At 46.2% G+C, this 23,335-nt stretch overlaps 1 protein-coding gene across 1 annotated transcript in view; it reads left to right on the top strand.

Annotated features, from left to right (window-relative positions):
• The window catches only part of FHAD1 (forkhead associated phosphopeptide binding domain 1), a 129,414-nt gene that overhangs the window by 62,398 nt on the left and 43,681 nt on the right, over positions 1-23,335 (top strand). Inside the window, 7 exon segments of the mRNA XM_058552955.1 lie at positions 293-382; positions 1,745-1,849; positions 5,439-5,546; positions 8,076-8,159; positions 8,912-9,064; positions 9,964-10,159; positions 22,094-22,254. Of these exon segments, the coding sequence (XP_058408938.1) occupies positions 293-382; positions 1,745-1,849; positions 5,439-5,546; positions 8,076-8,159; positions 8,912-9,064; positions 9,964-10,159; positions 22,094-22,254 (897 nt within the window).

The raw sequence follows: 23,335 nt of genomic DNA on the forward strand, positions 1-23,335 counted from the left end.
GTGAACATCATCCCAGTCCCTCCACCCTAAGAACCCAGACTCTACAATGCTGGGTTTTTCCTGTGGTGTAGATTGCTGGCTTTTGAAGAATTTAGATGCTTTCAGAACTAATGAGAGGAGTGAACTAGGAGCTCCTGCAGGATCCCATGCATCCATCAGACACAAACGGTCATGCCTTTTGGAATTTGGGGGTGTGGTCGGATTACATAGCAGGAAATGCTCTTAAGAGCAAGTGTGGGGACGTGGACCCCCAGACAACTCTGCGTGGCCTTGCTGTCCGTTTTCTTCACAGTGCTCAGTGCTGAAAGAAGAGTTAAAAAGGGAAGATGCCCAGAAGGAGCACCGGGATGCCCAAGAGACAGAGTTAAAACGCTGCAAAGCCGTGAGTTGAACCTCCTCATTCCTAGTTATCTGCAGAAATGTTAGACTTTGACCTTCAGGTTTTGGGTGGGGTCCTTGGCCCTTTAGATGGCACGGGCTCTGGGGCTTTATGATTGTCCATTTGTTTGTTAATGTAGTCTCATAATTCTTCCATTTGCTGCCTCTAGCCTCAAGGAGGAGATGAATGAAAAAACTGTAGGAAACACTCTCTCCCAGAGTTCTCTGGGCCATTGGCTCTAGCTCCCTCACTGGGTTTCCCCTGGGGCTGGGCTGGGGTTGGGATGGGGACAGGGACTGGAGGTGGCCGACTGGCCACCATATGCTGCTAGAAATTCACTCTGGTCGCCTGTCCCTGATCTGTGATGTTCCACTGTCACAGTTTTATCATAGCTACAGGCACTATTATTGATACAAAATTCTTCCATAAGTATTTTTATTTAAATACATCCATTTTACACCAATTTGTAAAAGTAAGACAAAAAGGAAAGGCATCATTTGCCTTATATAGAAAGTGACTATAAAAATAAATACAACGAAAATATGACCATTAAAATGAAAATGTTCCGGGCTGGCCCCGTGGCATAGGGGTTAAGTGCGTGCGCTCCACTGCTGGCAGCCTGGGTTTGGATCTCGGGCGTGCACCGTTGCACGTCAGATCATGGTGTGGCGGCGTCCCATATAAAGTGGAGGAAGATGGGCACAGATGTTAGCCCAGGGCCAGTTTTCCTCAGCAAAAAGAGGAGGATTGGCATGGATGTTAGCTCAGGGCTGATCTTCCTCACACACAAAAAAAAAGAAAAAAAAATGAAAATGTTCCGTCCCCATGCCAACTGAATCCTCCCGCACATCGCCAGGCAGATATCTTTCCATTCATTGAGAAACACAGCACCTTAGACACGAAGAGGCGACGTGCTCTTCCCCGTGTCAGGAGCATTTCTATTCTCTGCCTCAAACAGAAAAAAAGAAACATTTCATTGTTCTCTTCTCCCAAACTGTGCCCATTGTGTCTTCCAAACAGCCCTTATTTAGATTGATCTCAAAAATATATCCCAAGAGAAAAGATTGTAATGAGTTTATGGATATCTTGTACTGTTTAATCCAGGATCCATGCTGATTTTCAAAAGAAATTAATCATTTTCCTTTGCCCAGCACTTTGAATATATCAGTTGAAAAAAAGTCTACTGTGCCCTACAGATGTAGAATTCCTCCCCAAGGGAAGGAATTAAGCTGATACTAGACTAGGTTTTTGCCTTAATGAACCCGATGAAATGAGTTATGAAGATTCGGACCTTTCAGCCCAGAAGGCAGCTAGCTCCTGCTTGCCGTCGGAAAGTTGACTTCCCTGTTGTTGAAACTCTTTCAGCAAATCCAAGACATGGAGAAAGAAATGAGGAAGCTCAGGGAGGAGTTGAAGAAGAGTTTTTCTGAGCAGAGCATGATCTCTAAGACGCTTCGAGAAAAGAGCAAGGTATGGACGGCAAGGACATTGTTGGGCCAGGAGTTCCACACGCATCATCTCCATTAATCCTCACAGTGACCCTGCGTGGTCGATACTGGTATTAACCCACGTTACAGCTGGGAAAACTGAGGCTCACAGAGGTGAAGGAGGTTACCTTAGTCCACTCAAATAAAGCAGTTATGGTAGAACCTGAATCCAAAGCTCCCATGTGTGACCACTACCCTAGGCTTCCTTCAAATCTCAATTGTAAGATTATCCAGAAAAGAACTGATCTATCAAATCAAGTTTGCCAATGATGTTGTTCAAACTTAAATGCTCGTATTTATTTTTTTGTCTGTGTTCTATCAGCCACTGAGAGAAATATGTTTTAAAAAAAATCTCATTGTAATTGTGGATTTGTGTATTTCTTCTTTTAGTATTGCCAATATTTGCTTTATATATTTTTGAGGCTGTTAGTAGGTGCATATGAATTTAGGATGTTAATACTTACCTGTTGAAAAAAACCCTTGATCCTCATAAACTATCCCTTTGCATCTCTAGTAATGTGTTCCCTTACAGTCTACTTTGTCATTAATGTAACTCCATCAGTGACACTGGCTTTCTGTTGGTTATAGAGTTTTCATACCATATCTTTTTTGTACTTTTTCTGTCAATCTCTGTTTTAAGTTTTAGATAGATCTCTTCTACATAGCATATCATTTTTGTAAAATCCAGCTTGACAATCTTTGTCGTTTAGTCCATTTATATTCAGTGTAATTGCTGGGATATTGAGGTTTAAATTTACCTTCTTGCTCAGCACCAGTTGTACCATCTGTGCTATATTCCTTTTTCTCTCCTTTCTTGCCTTCTTTTGAGTTGATGGTATCATTCCATTTTTCTCTATTAGCTTGGAAATGTTTCACTCTTTTACTATTATTTTAGTAATAATAAGACAGTAGTGTTCATTCTTACCTTACCAAAATCCAATATTAATTGGGTTCTTCACTCTCGTACTATTTTTTAGTGGTCATCCTAAAGACTAGAATATGCGTTCTTGACTTACCAAGATCCAATATTAGTTCATAATTGTGCCCTTCTCTGTGACAATGCAATGACTTTAGGATACTTTGACTTCACTTACCCCCTCCAGATTTATACGCCATTGTTTTCATTTTCCAAACTACTCTCTATATTTAAAACCCCAAAAGACATTATTAGTATTTTCATATATTCGTATCCACACACTACTCTTTCTGTTGCTTGTCTTTCCTGCATCTCCGATCATCGATCTGGGATCATTTTTCTTCTGTCTGGAGAACACCCTTTAGTGTTTTCCTTCCATGTGGCTCTGCTGATGACAAATGCTCTCAGGTGTGTGTGTGTGTGTGTGTCTGTTTGTCTGAAAATGTATATTTAACCTTCTTTGTTTTTAAAATGAGGTAAATAACCTTCATTCATTCTTAAAACACATTTTGACTGAGTATTGAATTCTGCATTGGCAGTTATAGTGTTAGGTGTATTGTTCTATCATCTTTTGGTTCCTGTTGTTTCTATTTAGAAGTCATTTATAAGCCTAATTATGGTATAATCTCTCTTTTTTTCTCTGGGTGCTTTTAAGATTTTCTTTTCTCTTGATTTCCAGCAGTTTTATAATGATTTATCTAGGTGTGAATTCATTTTTATTTACCTTTCTTGGAGTTCTTGGGCCTTCTTGAATCTCTGGCTTGGTGTTTTGCATTAGTTCTGGACTCAGGCTGTATGCCACGTAGGCAGTGGGGAGCTACGGAAGGCTTTTGAACAGGGGACCAATATGATTACATTTGTGATGAATAATACTGGGGGAAATGATAGCTGTAATTTCTCATATATTAGGCATTATGCCAAACATTTAATCTCTTTTCCTCTTCACAACAGCTCTATGATCTAGAAATTATTCTCTCCATTTTACAGATGAGGGAATAATCAAGGCTCCTGCTTACTAGTAAAGTAACTAGCCCAAAGCCACACAGTCAGTAAGTGGCAAAGCCCAGATTGGAAGCCAGGTTTGTCTGACTCCAATTACTGTGGCATAGCCACTAGCTACATGTGACTGTTTACGTTGAAATTAATCAAAATTAAATAAAATTTAAAATTGAATTCCTTGGTCACACCGGCCACATTTCAAGTATTTGATAGCCAGGTGTGGCTGGTGGCCGCCGTGTTAGACAACACAGACACGGAGCGTTTCTATCACACGGAGCTGCTCTACGGCTTGGTAACTCTCACAGTCCCAGGAAGAATGTACTGGAAGGAAATAAACAAGAGGCGAGGAGGCCAGTTATCACAGGCCAGAGGTTCTCAGTGCCTGGCGGGGCCTTGCACGGGGCGGGAACGGAGAAGTGGAGGGGATGTGAGAGGGATCGGGGCGAGAGGCTTGGAGCACTCGGCTGTGAGAGATGGAGCGGGGCCGCAGCTGAGGTGACTCTGAGGCTTGGGGTTGCGAATGGGGGGGTGTTCATTGAGATGGGGAATGTAGATAAGGGCAGAGTCCAGGGCCAGACTTCGCATTTGCAGCGTATGAAAAAGTCTGCTGAAATAGAGGTCGGAGCGTGTGTAGACCGGGGAGGATTGTGCAGGGAGGAAACTAAGGCCAGAGAGGTTAGATGGCTTTTCCAGGGTGACATAGGTAGCTAAAGGTTCTTCCACTGCACTCAGAAGAAAGCTCTACAGGGCTTTTCTGGGTCTTTTATTACACCTGTGTGACCCCTCTTCAGCCCTGTAATAAATAGCCTGCGAAGTTGTTTCAGCACAAAATCCTTTCGTTTATTTAGTAGAGTTTGCCTCATTTCCTGATAGTGTCAGAACCCTGGCCTCAGCAGGGGCTTTCAAAAGGTTTATCTTTGGAAAATAAATTGAGCGGCGGCAGGTCCTGTAATAGCCAGCAGAGAGTAGCATCGAGCACTCCCAAGCTCACCTGCAGTTGGGGGAAGAAATGAGTCCCGGCTTTCAACGCCGTCTTTTGCAGGCTGCGCTTCTTAATAGACATTGCTTAGCAAGCCTCTCAGATTTCCTCTAGTGAGTGTGCTAAAAGTGATAATGACAAATAGTTATGATAATAAACCCAATAGTAACATTTGCCAAGTACTCGTCATGGGCCGGTTACTAAAGGCATTAGAACGATGCTGCGTGGCAGGTGTTCCCGTCCGCTTGTATAGGTTACAGCAATACCCAGCACACTTCTAGAACCCTCAGCTGGCACTATTCCCAACATTCTGAATCCCCACAATACCTCTATGAGGTGGTACTAGTATCATCATCCCCATTTGACAGACAAGGACCCTGAGTCGCAGAGCAGTGAGATAACTTTCCCAGGTCATGCAGCTTGTGAGGGACTGAGCTGGAGTCTGTGGTAGGACAAACGTAGTTGAGCCCAGGATGCAGGGCTCAGCCCTTTCCCCTAGGGGACGGCATCTTGTGGGCCTGCCTCCACCCCGTGTACGCTTGTGACCCCTGCCACATGTGCGCAGCTGTCCCTACCCCGCTGGGCCTCCCCCACGGCCATTAGACCTCCTAGAGGAATTTCCCCAGAGTGCATTATGATCACATTAGCAGCAAGCGCGTGCTTTCATCATCCTTTCAGGTTGAAGAGAAGCTTCAGGAGGATTCCAGAAGGAAATTGCTTCAGCTACAAGAAATGGGGAACAGAGAGAACCTCATTAAAGTCAATTTGGAAAGGGCAGTAGGTCAGGTAGGCGTGCTCCAGAGCCCCCTGCATTGGCCCACGTTCCCCATGGATTTTCTGCCCCAATGGCTGGTGGGGATGAGTGAGGAGGAAGATGGCCGTGGTTTAATTCTCCCATTTATCTCATGGGCAGAAACATTGAGTGGCTTCTGCATCCCAGTGGACGTCACTGAAGAGGCTTTTCCTGCTGGGAAGCTGCCCACTCTAGTAGGTAGCCGTGGCCCGAGACCCTGACCAGGCAGCCACTCCTGGCTCAATGCCCGCCCCAGTTAACCGGCCGAGCCGGTCCCTCTAGGGAAGGGTTGGAGCCTCTTGACCCCAATGGTGTTTCTCGTACTTTCTCCCTAACATTTTCAGTCCCGATATTTACCACAATCTTTCTTTCTCTGGGCCCCCAGCAGATGTCACCGTCAGTGTCCATAAGGAAATGCCACTTTTCTTAATTAAGTAAAACCCTAGAATGTCCAAGCTCATGCTAGATGGAGAAGTCCCTGGGCAGGGTGGTGAGCAGGCTGGTCTGCGGTGCCATTTCTCTAATGCTCTGACCCAAGGTGGCACAGATGTGAGGGCCAAAACATGCAAATGAGACTTTACCAAAGGCTAAGGGAAAACAGATGAGAAACCAAGATGGGGGCCCACCAAGGGCAGCCCGCCTTGGGCTCCTCCTCAAGGGGTCCTCTCCTGGCAGCCATGGCTCCAGGGGACGCAAGAATGTTTTGCATGTACCTGTGTTTGTGCCTTTTTTTTTTCTGGGAGGGAGGTTCCACCGTTCATTCATTGGATTCTGAGAAAGGTCTATGAACAGCCAAAAAAGGTTAAGAATCACAATCCTTAAAGCAGCCCTTCATCCCACCAAGCCCAGGCCCCAAACCCGTTCCATTTGGTAGCGTTCTGAACCAGCAGTGTGACTGGGCTTTGTCAGAGACACAAGCAAGTTAAATAATGATGCCGACTATGACAGATTTTAAAGCCCCTTCAACAGATGTCGACCGTCACCCCCAGTGTCGTTTCTCCTGCAGGATGCCAACCCCCTAGTAACAGCAAGAAAGCTTGCTCTCTGGGCCTCCCTTTGCGCCCCTGGGCTACCCCCTCACCTTTCCTGCCCTCTGCACCCTGCAACACACACCTGACTTGGGGACATGATCTGTGCCACTTGCCCAGGTGCAAGGTTCTGGTTGGAGCTCTGGGCAGAGGTCATCCAGGAGGACCCTCAGAGACACTGAGATTCCTCCAGGTCTAGACTCCAGAGAAAGAGGACGAGCCCTTTCTTTGCTGCCCTGCCTTCCCACCCCACCCACCTGTCTCCAGGCCCCTGCTCCCTGTCTGAGGTTCTGCCCTTTCCCAGGCAAGTGACTCCAGGACTGAGCTCGTCTTCCAGGAGGACCTGTCCATCCGCCTCTGAGTAGCCCTACAGGGTGGTAATGGGGACCATCACTCAGAGGGCCCTCTCTACATAACCTCCTCCTTGGGCGAGCCAGACCCTCCCCTTGGCCGTGAAACCAGAGGACCGCCTGGAGTGCCTTGAGGCACCCTGCTTGGCTTCTGGCAGGCTGACTGCAGCGATGCCCTCAGGAGATTCCTCATTCCACTGCTTGGTTTCCCAGAACTCTGAGTTGTGCTGTAAACTCCTGTGTCTTGTTACCTGTTGACTTTTAAGTTGATTCAGTGGCCCTTATGGTCCCTTCAGGTCTGTTTTAGACTCTTCAGTGACCACATTTTGCCAGTGAACAAAAAACCCAGGCCAAGGGCCACCATGTTGGTAAATTACTGGAGAAAGTTGGGCTTCTTTGCCTCTCACTTCTCATAGAACCCTGGCCACTTTGAATTTGTAATTCTATAAACCCTGATTTAATTTAACTGTGCAATTCCATCAACCATAATCTGAAAACACCAAGGAGGCACTCAATAAAAGCTGGTTGAACTGAAGTGGAGGACCCTACCTTTGACCCCTGTTTCTGCAGACAAGCATTCAATGATTACTTATTAAGGATCTACTCTGGGCCAGGCAGGGACCAGGCTCTAGGGATACAAAGATGAATACAATAGACACAGTCTTCGGGGCAGGTATGGTCTGAGGCACAAAATGGCAGAAGGGAGCGCCTTCTCCTCTCCCCAGGCACCTTTGCTGATTACACAATTTACTTGGGCTGACAGCCTCAATATTTATTTCACAGTCTGGTGCCAACTTAGCAATTATGGAAGAGTGCTCCAGGCCCTGGACTTCCCACTGGATAATTGGCAGCAAGTGGCTCTTCCAAGAGCTTGAGACGTGTGTGCACTGACCATGTGTGTCGGTTGGGTTAGGCAGGCATGCCTAAAAAGTAATTAAACCTGCTGTTCTCTTCTCATCTGTGGGCACTGCCCATTCTGGTGAGAGGTGAAGATTTTAATGACCCATAGTGACCGTGAAAGATGTGCAGACCCTTCTAACTGATTTCTCCTGGACCCCGGTGATGGGAATGCCACACCTGGGCTTGCATCTCCAGCTGCGCCCCCCGGCCCCACTGACTTGGTTGCTGTCTCTTTGTGCTGCAGCTGGAGCATTTCAGAAGTCAGGTCATCAAGGCCACCTATGGACGAGCAAAGCCGTGCCAGGACAAACCCATCACCGATCAACAGGTTTGTCTGGCTTTTCACTTTCTTCTTCGGGGACCCGGGCCTCCAGACACTGGGAGCATATGCTTCTGTTTTTTGTGGTGGCACATATTTTTCACACTGTTGCTACACCATAAAGATTTGTTTTGATTTTATGGGATTTCCTGGCTTTTAAAGTAAAAGCCAGTTAAACTCCCTTGAAATGTTTCTGTGAAAATCGAGTTAAACCACTCAGGGCTATTTCTGGTCGCCAGACATGCACGTTAACCTGCGTTAGCCCTGTGAGAAAAGGGGCTGCCTCACCATAGATGATTTGTTACGGCTTGTTCCTTCTGAAGAGGCAAGATGGCAGTGAGGATGGACTTCTGGCCGTCACGATGGCCTTGTCATCCTTCCAATTACTCTTCCCACCCCTCTGTGTCAATGTGCAGGTAAGAGTACACACTGTGGGCTGCTCTCGTCGGTTGTAGGAGAACCTGACCTCCTACTGATGAGCCCATGGCATCAGGCTCAGTGTTATGAATCACTCCTAGAATGCAGAAGAATCTAGAACAAACTCATGGCAACAGTACAGGCCTTTGGTTCTTAAAAGTCATCTCTGACCCTGGGAAGTGTGTCCTGGTGACAGAGCCCATGTCCTGCTCCAGAGTCATCACCAAAACGTGTCAGGACCTCCCTCCCCACCTGCTGAGATGGGAGCTTAAGCTGATGCTCCCCGGGTTCCCTCCTCCCAGAGCCACGCTGTATTTTAAATCTTTTTTTCTTTTTCTCACCAGGTAATAGAGAAGATTACCCAGGTCACTGAGGACAACATCAACTTTCAGCAGAAAAAATGGAGCCTGCAGAAGGAGACTCAGCTCAGCAACTGCAAACAGGAGGAAATCACAGAGAACATTGAGAAGCTGAGAACGTCTTTAGACAGCTGCCAGGTGGCCCTTCTCTGCTCTCCACGAATGTCCCCTTTGTCTAATTTCTGTGCTCCTCGTTTGGGAAGTCGTCCAGCCTTTGAGAGGAGCAGGTCGGGCAGAAATGCTCTGCTTTTTAGGCCATCTCTTTTCTTGTTGGAGAAACTTCCTCGAGAACAGAAAACAAAGGACCTCAAAAAAATGCCTCCCAGGTGAACTTGGTGTGGCCAGGGAAAAAATGCCCGAGACACTCCAAGTACTGACCCTGGGAAGCCCCGGGCCCTGGCAAAAAAAAAAAAATAGCCCCATGTTATTTCCAGAGAAACCAAAGAAACGCTCCTGCTCTTTATTTGCCTTTCTTTTCTGGCCCAGCAGTGGAAAGGCTGTTCTTATCCCTGTTGCCTTTGACTCCGGAGGAGACAGGTCCAGGGGGTCCGTCTGAACGCCGCCGGCCCCCCTGCCGGGGTGCAGCTTATCAGAGCAGGCAGCTGCTTCTGCTTTCTCTGGAAATAAGCAGCTACTATTTGGGGAGTTTCTGCAAATGTTGGCTTGTCAGCAGTCCTTCAAATCAGGAAACCGCGCTTTCTGATCAGCCTGTGTGTTGATCTCAGCAGGAATTTTGATGACTAGAAGCAGCCAAATTTGGTTCTCATTTCAGCCAAACTGTCCTTGGCAATTGGCTTTAGAATTGCATGTGTACCTAAAAGTGGGGTCTCTTTGGCCATCAAAAGTCCAAATTCGAGTGCCAAAAAAGTAAAAGCTGCCCGCCCAAAAAAGCAAAGAAAACCGTGCCATCCCAATGCGGCCCACATGCGGCACTGCCCGCTTCACGACAAAGTCGAGAACATTGTTCTTCACAGGCCTTGTCAGGTGCTGTTCCTGGCGACAGTGTCTGGGCTCCTCACGGTCTCGTCTCTTTCCAGGCTTGCATGAGAATGTCTTGCTGTAGCAACGACCTGAAGAAGGAGGTCGACCTTCTTCAGGACCTGCAGGTGAGCCCGCCTGTTTCGGGTCTCCGGAAGGTCGTGCTGGACGTGCTGCGCCTGTCGCTGTCCTGGCTGGAGGAAACGGAGCGTCTCCTCCGGCACGTGGGGATCCACCTGTCCAGCTCCGACAAAGGTTACTGGAACTTTTTTCTCACGTAGTTGCATGACTCTAAAATGTCGCATTGAATCTTATCATGATGGGACATCTGTTGAGGAGGCTTCTTAGGTATGTGGCCAATTCCCTTCTCCAGACTGCCTTTGCTTCTCCACTTGAGAAGTGATTTTCCTGGAAAAAAATACACAAGTGAGACATGATTACTGAAGAAAATTGAGAATGTGACAGAGGCAAAAGGAAAATTAAGTCAAAATTATGCTAAATCCTATCTCTTAGAATTAACTAACATTATGTATATATTTTTAATAGACATTTTTTAGAGCAGTTTTAGGTTCACAGCAAAATTAAGAGGAAAATATAGATATTTCCCATGTACCCACTGTCCCCACATGCACAGCCTCCCCCATTATCAACATTGGCACCAGATGGTACGTTTGTTACAACTGATGAACCTACATTGACAATCATAATCTCCCAAAGTCCATAGTTTACATTAGGGTTCACTCTTGGTGTTGTACATTCCGTTATACATATACATGTATAATGACATGTATCCACCATTATAGTATCATACAGAGTAGTTTCACTGCCCTAAAAGTCCCCTGGGCTCCCCCTATTCATCCCTACCCTCACCCCCAGCCCCTGGCAACCACTGATCTTTTTACTGTCTCCATGGTTTTGCCTTTTCCGGAATGTCATATAGTTGGAATCCTACAACTTTTCAGACTGGCTTGTTTCACTTAGTAATATGCATTTAAGTTTCCTCCATGTCTTTTCATGGCTTGATTTCTTAGCACTGAATAATATAGTCCATTGTCTGGATGTACCACAGTTTATTTATACATTCACCTACTGAAAGACATCCTAGTTGCTTCCCAAGTTTTGGCAATTATGAATAAAGCTGCCATAAACATCCATGTGCAGGTTTTCCTGTGGACATAAGTTTTCAACTCCTTTGAGTAAATACCAAGGAGCGTGATTGCTGGATCATGTGATAAGAGTATGTTTAGTTTTTAAAGAATCCACCAAACTGTCTTCCAAAGTGGCTGGACCATTTTGCATTCCCACCAGCAGTGAATGAGAGTTCCTGTTGCTCCTCATCCTTGCCAGCATTTGATATTGTCACTACTGTTACAGTTTGTGCACAACTTCTAAGGCATTTTCCCGTGGAAATAGCTGTGTGATTCTAAGCAAGTTACTTACCCTCTCTATGTCTCAGTTTCCTTACCTGTAAAAGGGGATAATAAGGAGTACCCACCCCTTAGAGTTGTGAGGATTAAATGCATTGATGAATGTAAAGTTCTTAGGATAGTACCTGACGTAGAATAGGCACTAGCTATACATTTATTGATCTTTTTAATTTTACAAAAAAATAGTGTCACTTTATAACAATTTTCTTTAGTTTTGTTCCCAATGGTACATCAGGAACACCCTTCCATGTCGATACACACAGATCTACATCACCATTGTTACTGATGGCAAGGAACCCTGTTGTGTAGGGTGTACCATAACTTATTTAGCCAATCCTCTCTCACAGGCATTGAAGTTGTTTCCAGTTCTCCACATTTATGGACAATGCTGCAATAAACATCACTGCACATGTACCCATTCACCTTCTCTTTATCATCCTAGAGGTGGAAGGATGTGGACCACTTCCATCCAACAAAAATTTATTGCAGGCTTACTAGGCACCAGGCACCATGTAGGGCAGAGATATAATGGGATCAGAAACAGGTGGAATCCAGGTCATCGGGTGTTGGCTGTAAAATTCCTCCCCCTTTACTGTATGTTGGAAATTTTTCATAATAAAATATTGAGGAAAAAGCAGGCACTATCCTAGCCCTTGTAGATCTTATGGTCTCAGGGAGGAATAGGGTGGGCATGCATTGAAAAATCACTCACACATAACACTTTAAAGGTGACAGTTGCTACAGAGGAAAAGTGCAGGGCTCTGACCTGGCCAGGGAGAGTGGGGCATCTGCAGGATGCATAGGAGTTATTTGCCAAGGAGGGGAGGGGAGAGGAGAGCATTCTGGGTAAAGGGAGCAGCATGGTGGGCTAGCGGAGCATGGAGAACACAAGGGGCTGAAAGAAATGGGGGCAGGCAGCAGGGGCTGGGCGGGGCAGGGGAGGGAGGTCAGCAGGGGCTATGCCATGCAGGGGCTGGCAGGGCCCCGGTAAGGAGCTCTGCTTTATCCTATGAGCAGCGAGAAGCCCCTGAAGGGTTTTAAGGAAGGAACCAATGGAACAGGTTTGCATTTGGAGCTAATTATCTTGGCCATGAGTGGAAAATGTCCTGGAAGGTGGCCAGCGCATTAGGATCACGGGGAGACCAGTCAGGAGGCTGTCACAAGAGATGACGGTGGCCCGCACTAGGGCAGGGGTGGGGATGGAGAAAGAGAGAAGATCCCCGGGGCGCTTCAGAGGTAAATCAACAGGCCACAGGGGTGGAATGGGATATGGTTGGAAGGGAAGTGACAGAGAGAAGCAGCCCTCTAGGTTTCTGGCTTGTGTAAAAGGACAGATGTGATTCCTTCACTAAAATCCAGAAATGCTGCATGGGGACCAGGTTTGAGGGGGAAGATGAGTGTGAGGATCCTGTGAGACATCCGAGGCGAGGTGCCAAGGACATAGCTGTCACCCCAGATGTCTAGTCTGGAAATAAATATTAGTGATGTGTCCCCAGAACCCAGAGAACATGTGCCGCATAGTGGGTGCTTAATAAATGTCTGTGGAATGGATCCTGGCTGGATGGATGGGTGGATGGTTCAAGTCAAATGTGTGAGTGGTATCACTTAGGAAGAAAATGTTGAGTGAGAAGGAAGAGAGCCCAGGGCCACAACTTGAGGACTCCAACATTCTAAAGATTTTTGATACGCCTTGCCAAATCGCCCTTCAGAGAGGCCGCATGAATCTGACATTCTTACAGCAATGAATGAGAATAGAGGAGTGAGTTTCTACTCTGGGTGATTCAACATCCCTAGCCAGGATGTCCCCAAAGTAATCCAGAAGGTGGTGTAAAGTTCTTAAAAAAAAAAAAAAAAAGCCAAAACAAGATTAACTTTTATATTAGTGCCTGCTCCTCACATATAGCACAGAGAAGAGGGGGGCTGGTTTTCTCCCGACACCCAGTGGCTCCCCAATCCCAGTGTTACTGTTGTTGTCATCATGGAAGAGTCTTGAGTGTACATGAAATCAGGTGAAATGTGACCACAGTTCTAGTTGTTTTTCAAGATTGGAACTAAAACAAGACAGACCATGATCTCTATCCTAATAATAGTGGGGCACTGTCCCTCCACACTCCTAAGACCATTTTAGTCATTGTAGCCTATATCTGTAAATCTAGTCATGTGTTTTCGTAAAGAAATGTGGGTTAACAGTTAAGCCATCAGGCCAGAAATTCCAGAAAGGCTGAGAAAGTCTTGTTTCAGGCAGCATTTCTCAGACCCACCATCTTTTTTCTCCTGACTTCATAGAATCAGAAGACTTGAGCAACATTAAACAGGTCTCTGCAGGATGTCTCCTATAGTAACATGCACTGTGGATCTATAAGGGTGGGATAAAGAAGGCGGTGTTCCCAAAATACATTTCTCCTTTCTTGCTGCCCCTACCCCCAACCAACATCTCTTGGAATAGTGCTCTGTGGAACACCTGTTGGGGAAACACAGACTGTATTCTGTGATTACAACTACTTGGTTCTAAGAAGTCAGAGAAGAAGGGTAGACAGTAATAACAAAAAGGTTAGTGAGTAGGGCCCGTCCTTCATCCATTTAGTAGGAGAAGAAGTTGATGGTAAAAGGCATTTTATCTTCCAGTACAAGCAATATTATGGGGGGGTCCCAAAAGACTAAGAGAAAGGGATGAACTAGAGTATTCTTTATATTCTCTGTCTTAGGTACTACTGTACCTAATTCCTAGTATAGAGCTATCTACACAAGGATGATGATGATGATGATGACGATGATGGTGAGGAGGAGGAGGAGGATGGTGATATTGGTGAGGATAGTGAGGAGGAAGAGGATAGTGAGGATGATGATGAGGAGGAGGAGGAGGATGGTGATATTGGTGAGGATGGTGAGGAGGAGGAGGATGGTGATGATGGTGATTGGATGGTCATCATGGTGAGAATGGTGATAATGATAATGATGATCATTGTGGTGGTGATAATGATTAGATGGTGACGGTGGTGGTGGTGATGCAGATGATGATGGTGGTCATTATTCATTATTGAGCACTTATATTCTACATGCTGTTCTCAGTATTTCTAAACATTATCTCATTTCATCTTCACAACAACTCTACAAGGCAGGTACCATTATCCTCACTTTAGAAATGAAGAAACTGGCTTAAAAACTGTTTTTATGAGTATTTCACCATAAGGTGATTCAAGGTACTTCCCCTTACTGAGGCCAGCAGGGGGTCCCCAGTTGTTCATCACCATGCACAAACACTCATAAGAGCCTCTATGCTCACAGTTCCTAAGAGAAGGAACCATGGTTTATTTAACTCCTCCCAGGTACTTATCACTGTGTTAATTGTTTTACATGCATGTGTACTTTTATCCTCCCACAACCCAAAGAGCCAGGTACTATTATTGTCTTTATTTTACAGGTAAGGAAACTAAGTCTCAGTAACATTAAGAAGCTTGCTCAAGGTCACACAGGTACATCATAGGGTCAGGACTCAAAATGAGGTCATTGTGATCCTAATGCCTGTGTTTTTTCTCTGGCCCCACTCTCCCTCTGAAGATCCAGAGAGGTACCAGGTACATGCCCAATTCCTAGAGGACAGCTTCTGTCATTATCCTGGGCAGAGACAGAGCTAGTAGTTTTCACTCCCTAAGATGAACTGCATCTGATGGGCACCATGGCCATGCCCAAGGAAAGCCTCATTTGCATTATAGCAGAATGATTCTGAGTTTGGGCTTTGGGGAACAGCTGCCAGGGTTTGAATCTCAACTGTGCACTTACTAGTTGTGTGAGCAAGTTACTTGACTTCTGTGTTTACTTGGTTATAAAATGGGGATAAGATCTCTTAGGGTGGTTGTGAGGATTAAATCATGCAAATCATAGATCCTGGGTCACCCATTTATTAAGTTGCCTTAATAAATGGGGGCTGCCATCAGCAGCCTCAAATACTTGTTGATTTAATGTGACCTAAATGTGGGTGAAAACCAGATGGTATATGCACGGGCAGCACAGCTTGATTTACTCACACCGAGGTGCCTTTACCTGCAACCCCTGGCCCATCTCCATTGGGCAGCCAATGGGATCTTCTTAGCCGTGAGTGCTCAGCTGGGCTGAAGCCCAAAGAGCCCTTCCTAGGTCCCCTTCCTAGAGTCATGACACTGGGTCATGTCCCAGCTGCCGAGTGGTAAAGCTGGGGCTCTATCCATGTCCCTCTAACCTCACAGCCCCTGCTCTTACACACCATACTACCTGCCTTTTAGAATATTGTCCTAAGAGATAAAATACAGGTAACAAGCTAGGTTTGTATATATATTTATTCCCCTGGAATAAATCCCCCAGGGGAATCCAGTTGAGTAATGTAGAGGGAAACTTCTCGAAAAATTGTTGGGTGATGTCAGGAGTGGCCTGGAAGGTTGGGGTCGTTGGCTACTAAAGATCTGATTCATGAAGGATTTGCTGCGTGGTCCAGCTGGGAAGATAGGCAACTTGTAAGGAGGAATCTTGAAAGTTAGTTCCCTACTCCTCCCGCCTGGTTTCTCAGACTTGTTTTGATAAGGGAAAGAAAAGACTTTTTTCTCTACATTTACATTTTTCTTTGCAAGCTCAGTTGTTTGTGTCTATTTCTGCAAGTCTTTGTTACAAATGAAAGGCTTGCCTGCATACATGGAAAATCACTTTTTCTCAGATATCCAAGACATGTAGTATTTTTAAGTGAAAAAAAGCAAGTTGTAATACAATATGCATAGGGTACTCGCATTTTTGTTTTTTAAAAATGTCAGTATCTGCCAAAACAAAAGTCTGGAGAAAAGGACATAAAACTGTGGAGAGTATTATCCCAGCATGGTGGGATTGTCTAGGACCTGCACTTTCACTAGGTCATTTAACAACTACTTATTGTGGGCCTACTGTGTGCCAGCCACTGAAGGACAGTGGTGAACACTTTCCACATTATGGATTTCTGTCATGTTTGGATTTGTGTAATAGGCACAGATAACTTTTGTAACCAGAAATATAATAAAGAATTGCTCCTTCTCCCAAAGAGGGAAATCCCATTATGATTACAGTTCATCATTGAATCTGGAAACATGACCACACACTCCCTCTTCCCCTTCAACATCCTGACTGCCTCCTCTCACAATCCTCTCTGGATCCTACCCAGGATGTGGTCCTTCCCCTTGGGTTCCTGGACCACAGGCTGCAGCTGAGCACAATCCCAGACCCGTCCCAATTTAGCCACCACAAATACATGTACTCACCTGGTTCCTATAGCCCAAACCAACTTCACCCAGGCCACCTCTGCCATCTTGGTGTCCACTTAAACAGCAAATTTGCCTGTTATTTTACCCTCAAAGTGAGTTTCTTTGGGAATAGCCAAAAGAATTTCAATTCAGGATGTGCATGCTATGGCGATCCATAGGTAAATTCAGAAAACAAAGGAGGGGAGCTGCTTTTATAGAGAAAAAGGGGGAGTAAAGAGGGGCTGTTCTAAATGAAAGCCCATTGGGGGAAAGTAACAGTTCAGAGCGGCAATGGCATCTCATTGGCTGAGCTGTGGCCTTTCTCATTGGCTGGGCTATTGCCAGGTGGAGAGAGAAATCTTCCCTCAGTAGTAAAGTAGTTGTACTTCCTGTTGGAGATGCAAGCCTGTCTCTCTTCCTGTTTGGAGTAATTGACGATGTATGATAGGGCATGAAAGCTCCCCATACAGGCCTTCCTGACGCCAATTTAGTTAAGGTTTCTTTTATTAATTTCCACATCAATGTCCTCACAACACACCTCTCGCAACGCACACTTCACATTAGCCAACCCAACCCTTTACTTGCAAGCCTCCAGCCTCTTTTAAAAGAGAATGAGAGACCTAGCTCTGAATTGTGATCCTACCACTTACCAGCTCTGTAGATTAACCTTGCTGAGCTTCTGTCGTCTCACCTATAAATGCAAACACATTTCCTTGCTGCGTTGTTTATAATGATTAGAAAATATTATGTGTAAAACTCCTGGCATGGTGCCTGGAACACAGCAGGTCCTTAATACTTGATAGCTATTATTATAATATTATTCTCCCTCTTCCATGCTGGAAGTTCTCAGCAAGTTGTGCAGTGGGAGATCAAGGCCCCAGGCATGAGCAGGTTCAGCTCCCTTCTTCTCTCTCTGTACCCATCTTTTCTCCCTTCCCTGCATCTTCCCCACTGTGTTCTCCTTCCAGAGGCAGCTCTTCCGTGTGTCTCCCTTTCTCTCTCCTGCCCAGGGGATCTTGTGCACAAGGTCCTGAATTACAACCTCCTCCTTTGGCATATATAGCCTTTCTCTCCCTCGTACACTTCTTTGCCATCAAACATGCACTTCAAGACGGTAATTCCTCCCTGGAACTCACTGCTTCTTTAGCTCCTGCTACTCGCACTCCTCTCCTGCCTATGATCTTGAAGAAGTGTGTTACACCCTCTGTCTTCACTGCCAGCATCCTACTTTGTCTTTGCGTCTTTGCTTTGCCCCAGCCAAGTAACTGACATGGAGCCCTCCTGCACTGAAGGCCCGCCATCTTTCGCCAGCCTGTGTTCTCTCTGGCCTACCCAATGCTCTTGGTTCTCTTTCTCGAGCCCCTCTAACCCCTGGGCTCTTCCTGCCTCTCTCCTGACCGTCTCTGTTTTCAGCAGCCTCTTTCACCAATTCCTGTCCCTACCTGAGTGTTTCCTCCAATGCAGTCCTTGGTCCTCCCCTCTCTTGTCTCCTTTCTCACGAAGAAACTCCGCTCCAGGTGCTTCGACAGCCACTCCCGTGCAGTGATGGCCAAATGGACATCTCAACATGCCGGGATACCAGGAACGGGCTGCAGGGTGGGTGCCACATAAGGGAACACAGCTGAGGCAGCAGGTGGGGCTCCTGGCTGGGGCCGTGTCACCAGGAGGAAGGGTGCTCTTTCCTAATTCACAGAAAGACCCTGGATGGGCTGGGCTGGTCTTACCAATCAAGCATGTCCAGCTCTCTGCTGACCACCCCTCCTTGGAGTCCTTCCAGTTCCTCAAATTCAACATGTCTGATGCTGAGTTTGGCGGCTCGTCCCCTCACCTCAACACCCACCCACCCCAACCTATCTCTCTCCTTGATCTGACAGTGGGGCCACCCCATTCTACTCCTCAAAATGCTTTCTCTCTCTTGTTCTTTTTTCTTATCCCCGCTTCTCCCAGCTAGTTTAGAACATCAGCACTCAAGACCTGGATGTCCCTTGGGCTCTTAGCCAAGCTCCCTGCCTCTAACTCAGAGGAGTGGGTTTTACCACTAGGAGACACCTGGCAATGTTGGAGACATTTTTGGTTGTCACAGCTGGGGTGAGGAGTGCTCCTGGCATCCAATGGGTAGAGGCCAGGGATGCTGTTAAAAATCCTACAATGTACACAGCAGCCCCCACAACAAAGAATTGTCTAGTCCAAAATATCAATAGTGCTGCAGTTAAGAAACCCTGCCAGCTCCTTCCTCTCTAATTCATCCCAGTTATTTTTCTGAAAAAAATACTCTTCATGAAGCCACTTCACTGCTTCATCAGTGGCTGAAATAGCAGTGACTCAGACCCTGGAGTCACACCTATTTGAGCCCAGGTCTTGGCTCAGCCATTTACCAGCTGTGTGGCATTTGGCAGCCACACGTCTCAGAGCCCAAATGCCTCATCAGTAAAATGGGGCAGTGATCAGCCCATCTAGTGGGGGGATGTGTTCATTGCTTCGTGGAGGGTTGGGCACATAGGACACACTCAATACGTTTCAGTGATGTTTAAATCAAGTTTACACTTTTTACGCTACTGTTCTAGACCTGCCACAAATTGACCTCATCCTTCCACTCCAGCTCTCCTTCTACTCCTCCCCTCTCCCATCATCTCTGCAGCCTGATTAAGCTCCGCACTCTCCCAGGACATGCACTGCCTTTCCCCAACTCCCCACCTGCCTTCAGCCCCTGCATGACTTTCCCATGGCTGCTATAACAAATTACCACAAACTTAGTGGCTTAACACAACACATAGTTATTCTCTTACAGTTCCGGAGGCCAACACTTCGAAATCAGTTTTGCTGGGCTCAAGTGAAGGTGTTGGCAGGGCTGGTTCCTTTTGGAGGCTCTAGGAAGGAATCTGTTTCCTTGCCTGTTTCAGTCTCTAGAGCATTATTCCTTGCATTCCTTGGCTCTTGGCCCCTTCTTCCATCTTTAAAGCCAGCAGTGTAGCATCTTCAAATCTGTCTCTGCTTCTGCCACATCACTTTCTCCTCTGTCTCTCTGTAGTCAGATCTCCCTCTGTCTCCTCATTATAAGAACTCATGTGATTACATTGGGTCCACCTTGATAGTCCAGGATATTCCCCCCATCGCAGGATCCTTAACTTTATCACGTCTGCAAAGCTCCTTCCGCCCTGGAAGGTAACATTCACAGGCTCCAGGGATTCGGACCTGGATATCTTTGGGGGCCATCATCCAGCCTAGCACATCCTCCATTCTGAAATGTCCTCCCCTCCAACTCTGAATTCTGCCTGCCCAGCAATGCCCACACCCAGGGGCCCCTCAGCCAAGCAGACTTTGATCACTCCAGGTGAATGAGCTCTCCTCCCCTGAGACGCTCACGCTCCCCTGCTCCTTCAGCAGTCACTCACATGCTACCTGGGCTCACCATGTGTCTTCTACCAGACACTTGGACCTCGTCTCTCAGACTGAACCGTAAGCCCCTTGAGGAATGGCTGCGTTATCAGCCCCCACGTGCAGCGCACAGCTTTGCACACAGTGGACACAGTCAATAGGTGTTCTGTTGATTGTTTTTTATTTTCCGCCTCCAAAAAGAAACGTGGATTTGAGCCCAACCAAGGCTGATCAAGCATTTTAAAAACACAAGTTGGATGGCGGCTCACGTTTTCTTGATGGGGGGGCGGTGTTGCCCTCCTCCAAGCTCTATTATTATTCAGAAAGCAAAGGAGGTGAATGGAATTGATACTTACCTTCTTCTTGCTTCTCTTTTTAAGGATTGTCTTTGTATCTGAAATATCTTCTGGAACATTATAAAAAAATTACCAGCCAGACCCAGGAACTTCAGGTAATCTTTTCACTTTGGAAGTTCGTTTCACCTCCTCCTCAGCATTTACTTGGTATTGTGCATTTAACCCTGTTTTTTCTCTATTAGCCAATCAGTCCACATCCTCCAAGAGGTGAAATGATAGCTCCATTTGCACACGAAGAGATTCAGACAGGGTGGCTGAGATCTCCCGGGAGGGCAAGGATACTTGTTTTCCTCTGTCAAAAACCAGAAATATTTAAATATTGTCAGATCTTGAAAATTATGTTTATTGGATGTAGTGGAAGAAGTACAGCTAGCCATGGTACAGGCAGTAGAATTACCAAAAGTTACATAATGTCAACGTTTTAGAGGCAAAATGATCCTTAGGGATTGTATCTCTCTGGTAGCTATTGCCATATTAATGCTGTGTAATAAACAACCACAAAACTTTAGGGGCATTCTGCAGTTACTGTTCACAGCTCACATGTCTGGGGTCAGTCTCTAGGTGGGTCCATTGATCTTGGATGGGCTTGATCACTTGTCTGGGGTCAGCCTCTAGGTGGGTCCGTTGATCTTGGATGGGCTTGCTCACGTGTCTGGGGCCAGCCGCTAGGTGGGTCTGTTGATCTTGGTGGGCTTGCTCACATGTCTAGGTGTTGGCCGGCCCTTGGCTGATCTAGGCTGGCCTCAGCTAAAGTAGCTCTACTGTGGCCCATGTGTCTCTCATCTTCCAGCAGGCTGGCCTGGGCGTGTTCTCATGGCGATAGCAGAGGAAGCAGAAATCAGGAAGAGAAAGCAGGCTGATCGTGGAGTGTTTTTCAAACCTCTGCTTGTGTTACGTCTGCTAACATCCCGTTGGCTAACGCAAGTCACATGACTGAGTTCAGCATCAGGGGGCAGGATATGGGTGGGCACTGCAAGTTACAGTGCCAAAGACATGGATGGAGGAGGGGTAAAATATTGGGACTACCATTGAGATCAACCACAGAGACCCTCTAGGTGTCAGCAAACTTTTTCTGTAAAGGGCCAGATGGTAAATATTTTAGGCTTTGCAGGCTATACAGTCTCTGTCACACCTATTCGACTCTGCTGTTGTAGAGGAAAGGCAGCCGTAGACAACTCATAAACAAATAAGCATGATGATCATGGCCCTGTTCCAATAAAACTTTGTTTATAAAAACAGGCAGTGAACTAGGTTTGGGCTGCAGACAGTAGTTTGTCAACCCCTGATCTAGTCCATTCCCCTTATTTCACAGATAGGGACGTCGAAGTTCAGAGGCTAGGTGACTGTTCCAACCTGACACAGCTAGTTGGTGGAAGAATCGAGACAAAAGCTCAGGCCTTCTGACCCTAGCTCACTGCTTTTTCTCTTACACTCAGCAAATAAATAATTCTAGCTACCATTTACTGAGCACTTGCTATGTGCTAAAATCTTCCCATCATCTCCTTTAGTCCTTACAACTCTGAGATAGATACTATTATGAACCTCATTTTCTAAATGATGAGGCACCTAGAAAGAACTAATGCTGAGATTCTATCTAGATCCAGAGTTTAAGCTCATAACCACTATACTGCTTCCCTCCTGGTGATTAGGCTAAGTTTTCCTGTGTTTTAAAAAAAAGTTTTGTGTAAACCTTTGTCCCTCTCCCCAAAAGCAAACAGCATATAAAGGAATAACGTGGAAATGAGTCCTTAGTCCTGTCTCCATCAGCTTCAGTTTCCTTTCCTCTCATTTCAGATCAAGATCAGCACTTCTCAGGAAACCCAGCAGTCTTTGCTGCGAGAACAGCTGCGGGAGCATCTAGCAGAGAAGGAGAAGCTAAATGAGGAAAGGCTACAGCAAGAGGAGAAGCTGACAGCCAGAATCAAGCGGCTGATGGAAGAGAAGGGGGTAAGGGGGTCCCTGTCGTTTTCTTGCTACTGGAAACTGATAAAATGGCCTTTTCTATGAGAAATTGAGGGCATGTACCTAGATGGAGAAATCTCAGCATCTCCTTGTTTGGTGCTATGGAACTAAATTAATTAAACGGGATAAATGATGTTGGAGGAACTAATGTGAAGCTTGAATTCTAAAACTCATCAACAGGCAAGGTTATTGAAGTTTCTAGAAGTGGTACTTTGTGTATATATTGCAGCTGATTTTACAAATTTGAGTTGTTACTGCAGGTCCTGCTTTGTAACTAACAGGCTGTTTCTAAGTGTGTGCACGACCAACTTCAGATTATTTCAGTCTTTTGCTTTCTCTTTATACATATCGGGGAAAACAAATGGCCAAAATTGCTACTTACTTTTCCAGAAACCAAGCCAATTAGAAGATACTTTATAGCAGCACCTCTCAAGCTTAAAGGTGCCTGAGGACCACTGGGGATCTTGTTAAAATGCAGATTCTGGGGGCGGCCCCGTGGCGTAGCAGTTAAGTGCACGCGCTCTGCTGCTGGCGGCCCGGGTTCGGATCCCGGGCGCACACTGATGCACTGCTTGTCAAGCCATGCTGTGGCGGCCTCCCACATAAAGTGGAGGAAGATAGGCACTGATGTTAGCCCAGGGCCAGTCTTCCTCAGCAAAAAAAAAAAAAGAGGAAGATTGGCATGGATGTTAGCTCAGGGCTGATCTTCCTCACCAAAAAGAAAAAAAATGCAGATTCTGGCTCAGCAGATCTGGGGTGGAGCCTGGGATTCTGCATTTCTAACAAGAACCAGCTGGTGCCATAGCACAGGTCTGCAGACCACATCTTCTGCAGCAAAGTCTTAGAGGAAGGTTTTCCCAAAGATGCCTGATACGAACCACCTGAGCGCTGGTTAAAAGTAGATTCTTGGGCCCCACACCGGACCCTCTGAATCAGAATCTCTGGAGAAGGCCAGAAAACTGCACTTAACGAGCCAATTCTCATCATTGTCCTAGAAGTGGTCCTTTATGATATTCAGGGACCTGCCATGAATTTGACTACCTCGTTGCCATCATTCTAGTTAAATGGACTCGT

Source organism: Diceros bicornis, chromosome 13 (assembly GCF_020826845.1).
Source record: "Diceros bicornis minor isolate mBicDic1 chromosome 13, mDicBic1.mat.cur, whole genome shotgun sequence".
NCBI lineage: Eukaryota > Metazoa > Chordata > Mammalia > Perissodactyla > Rhinocerotidae > Diceros > Diceros bicornis.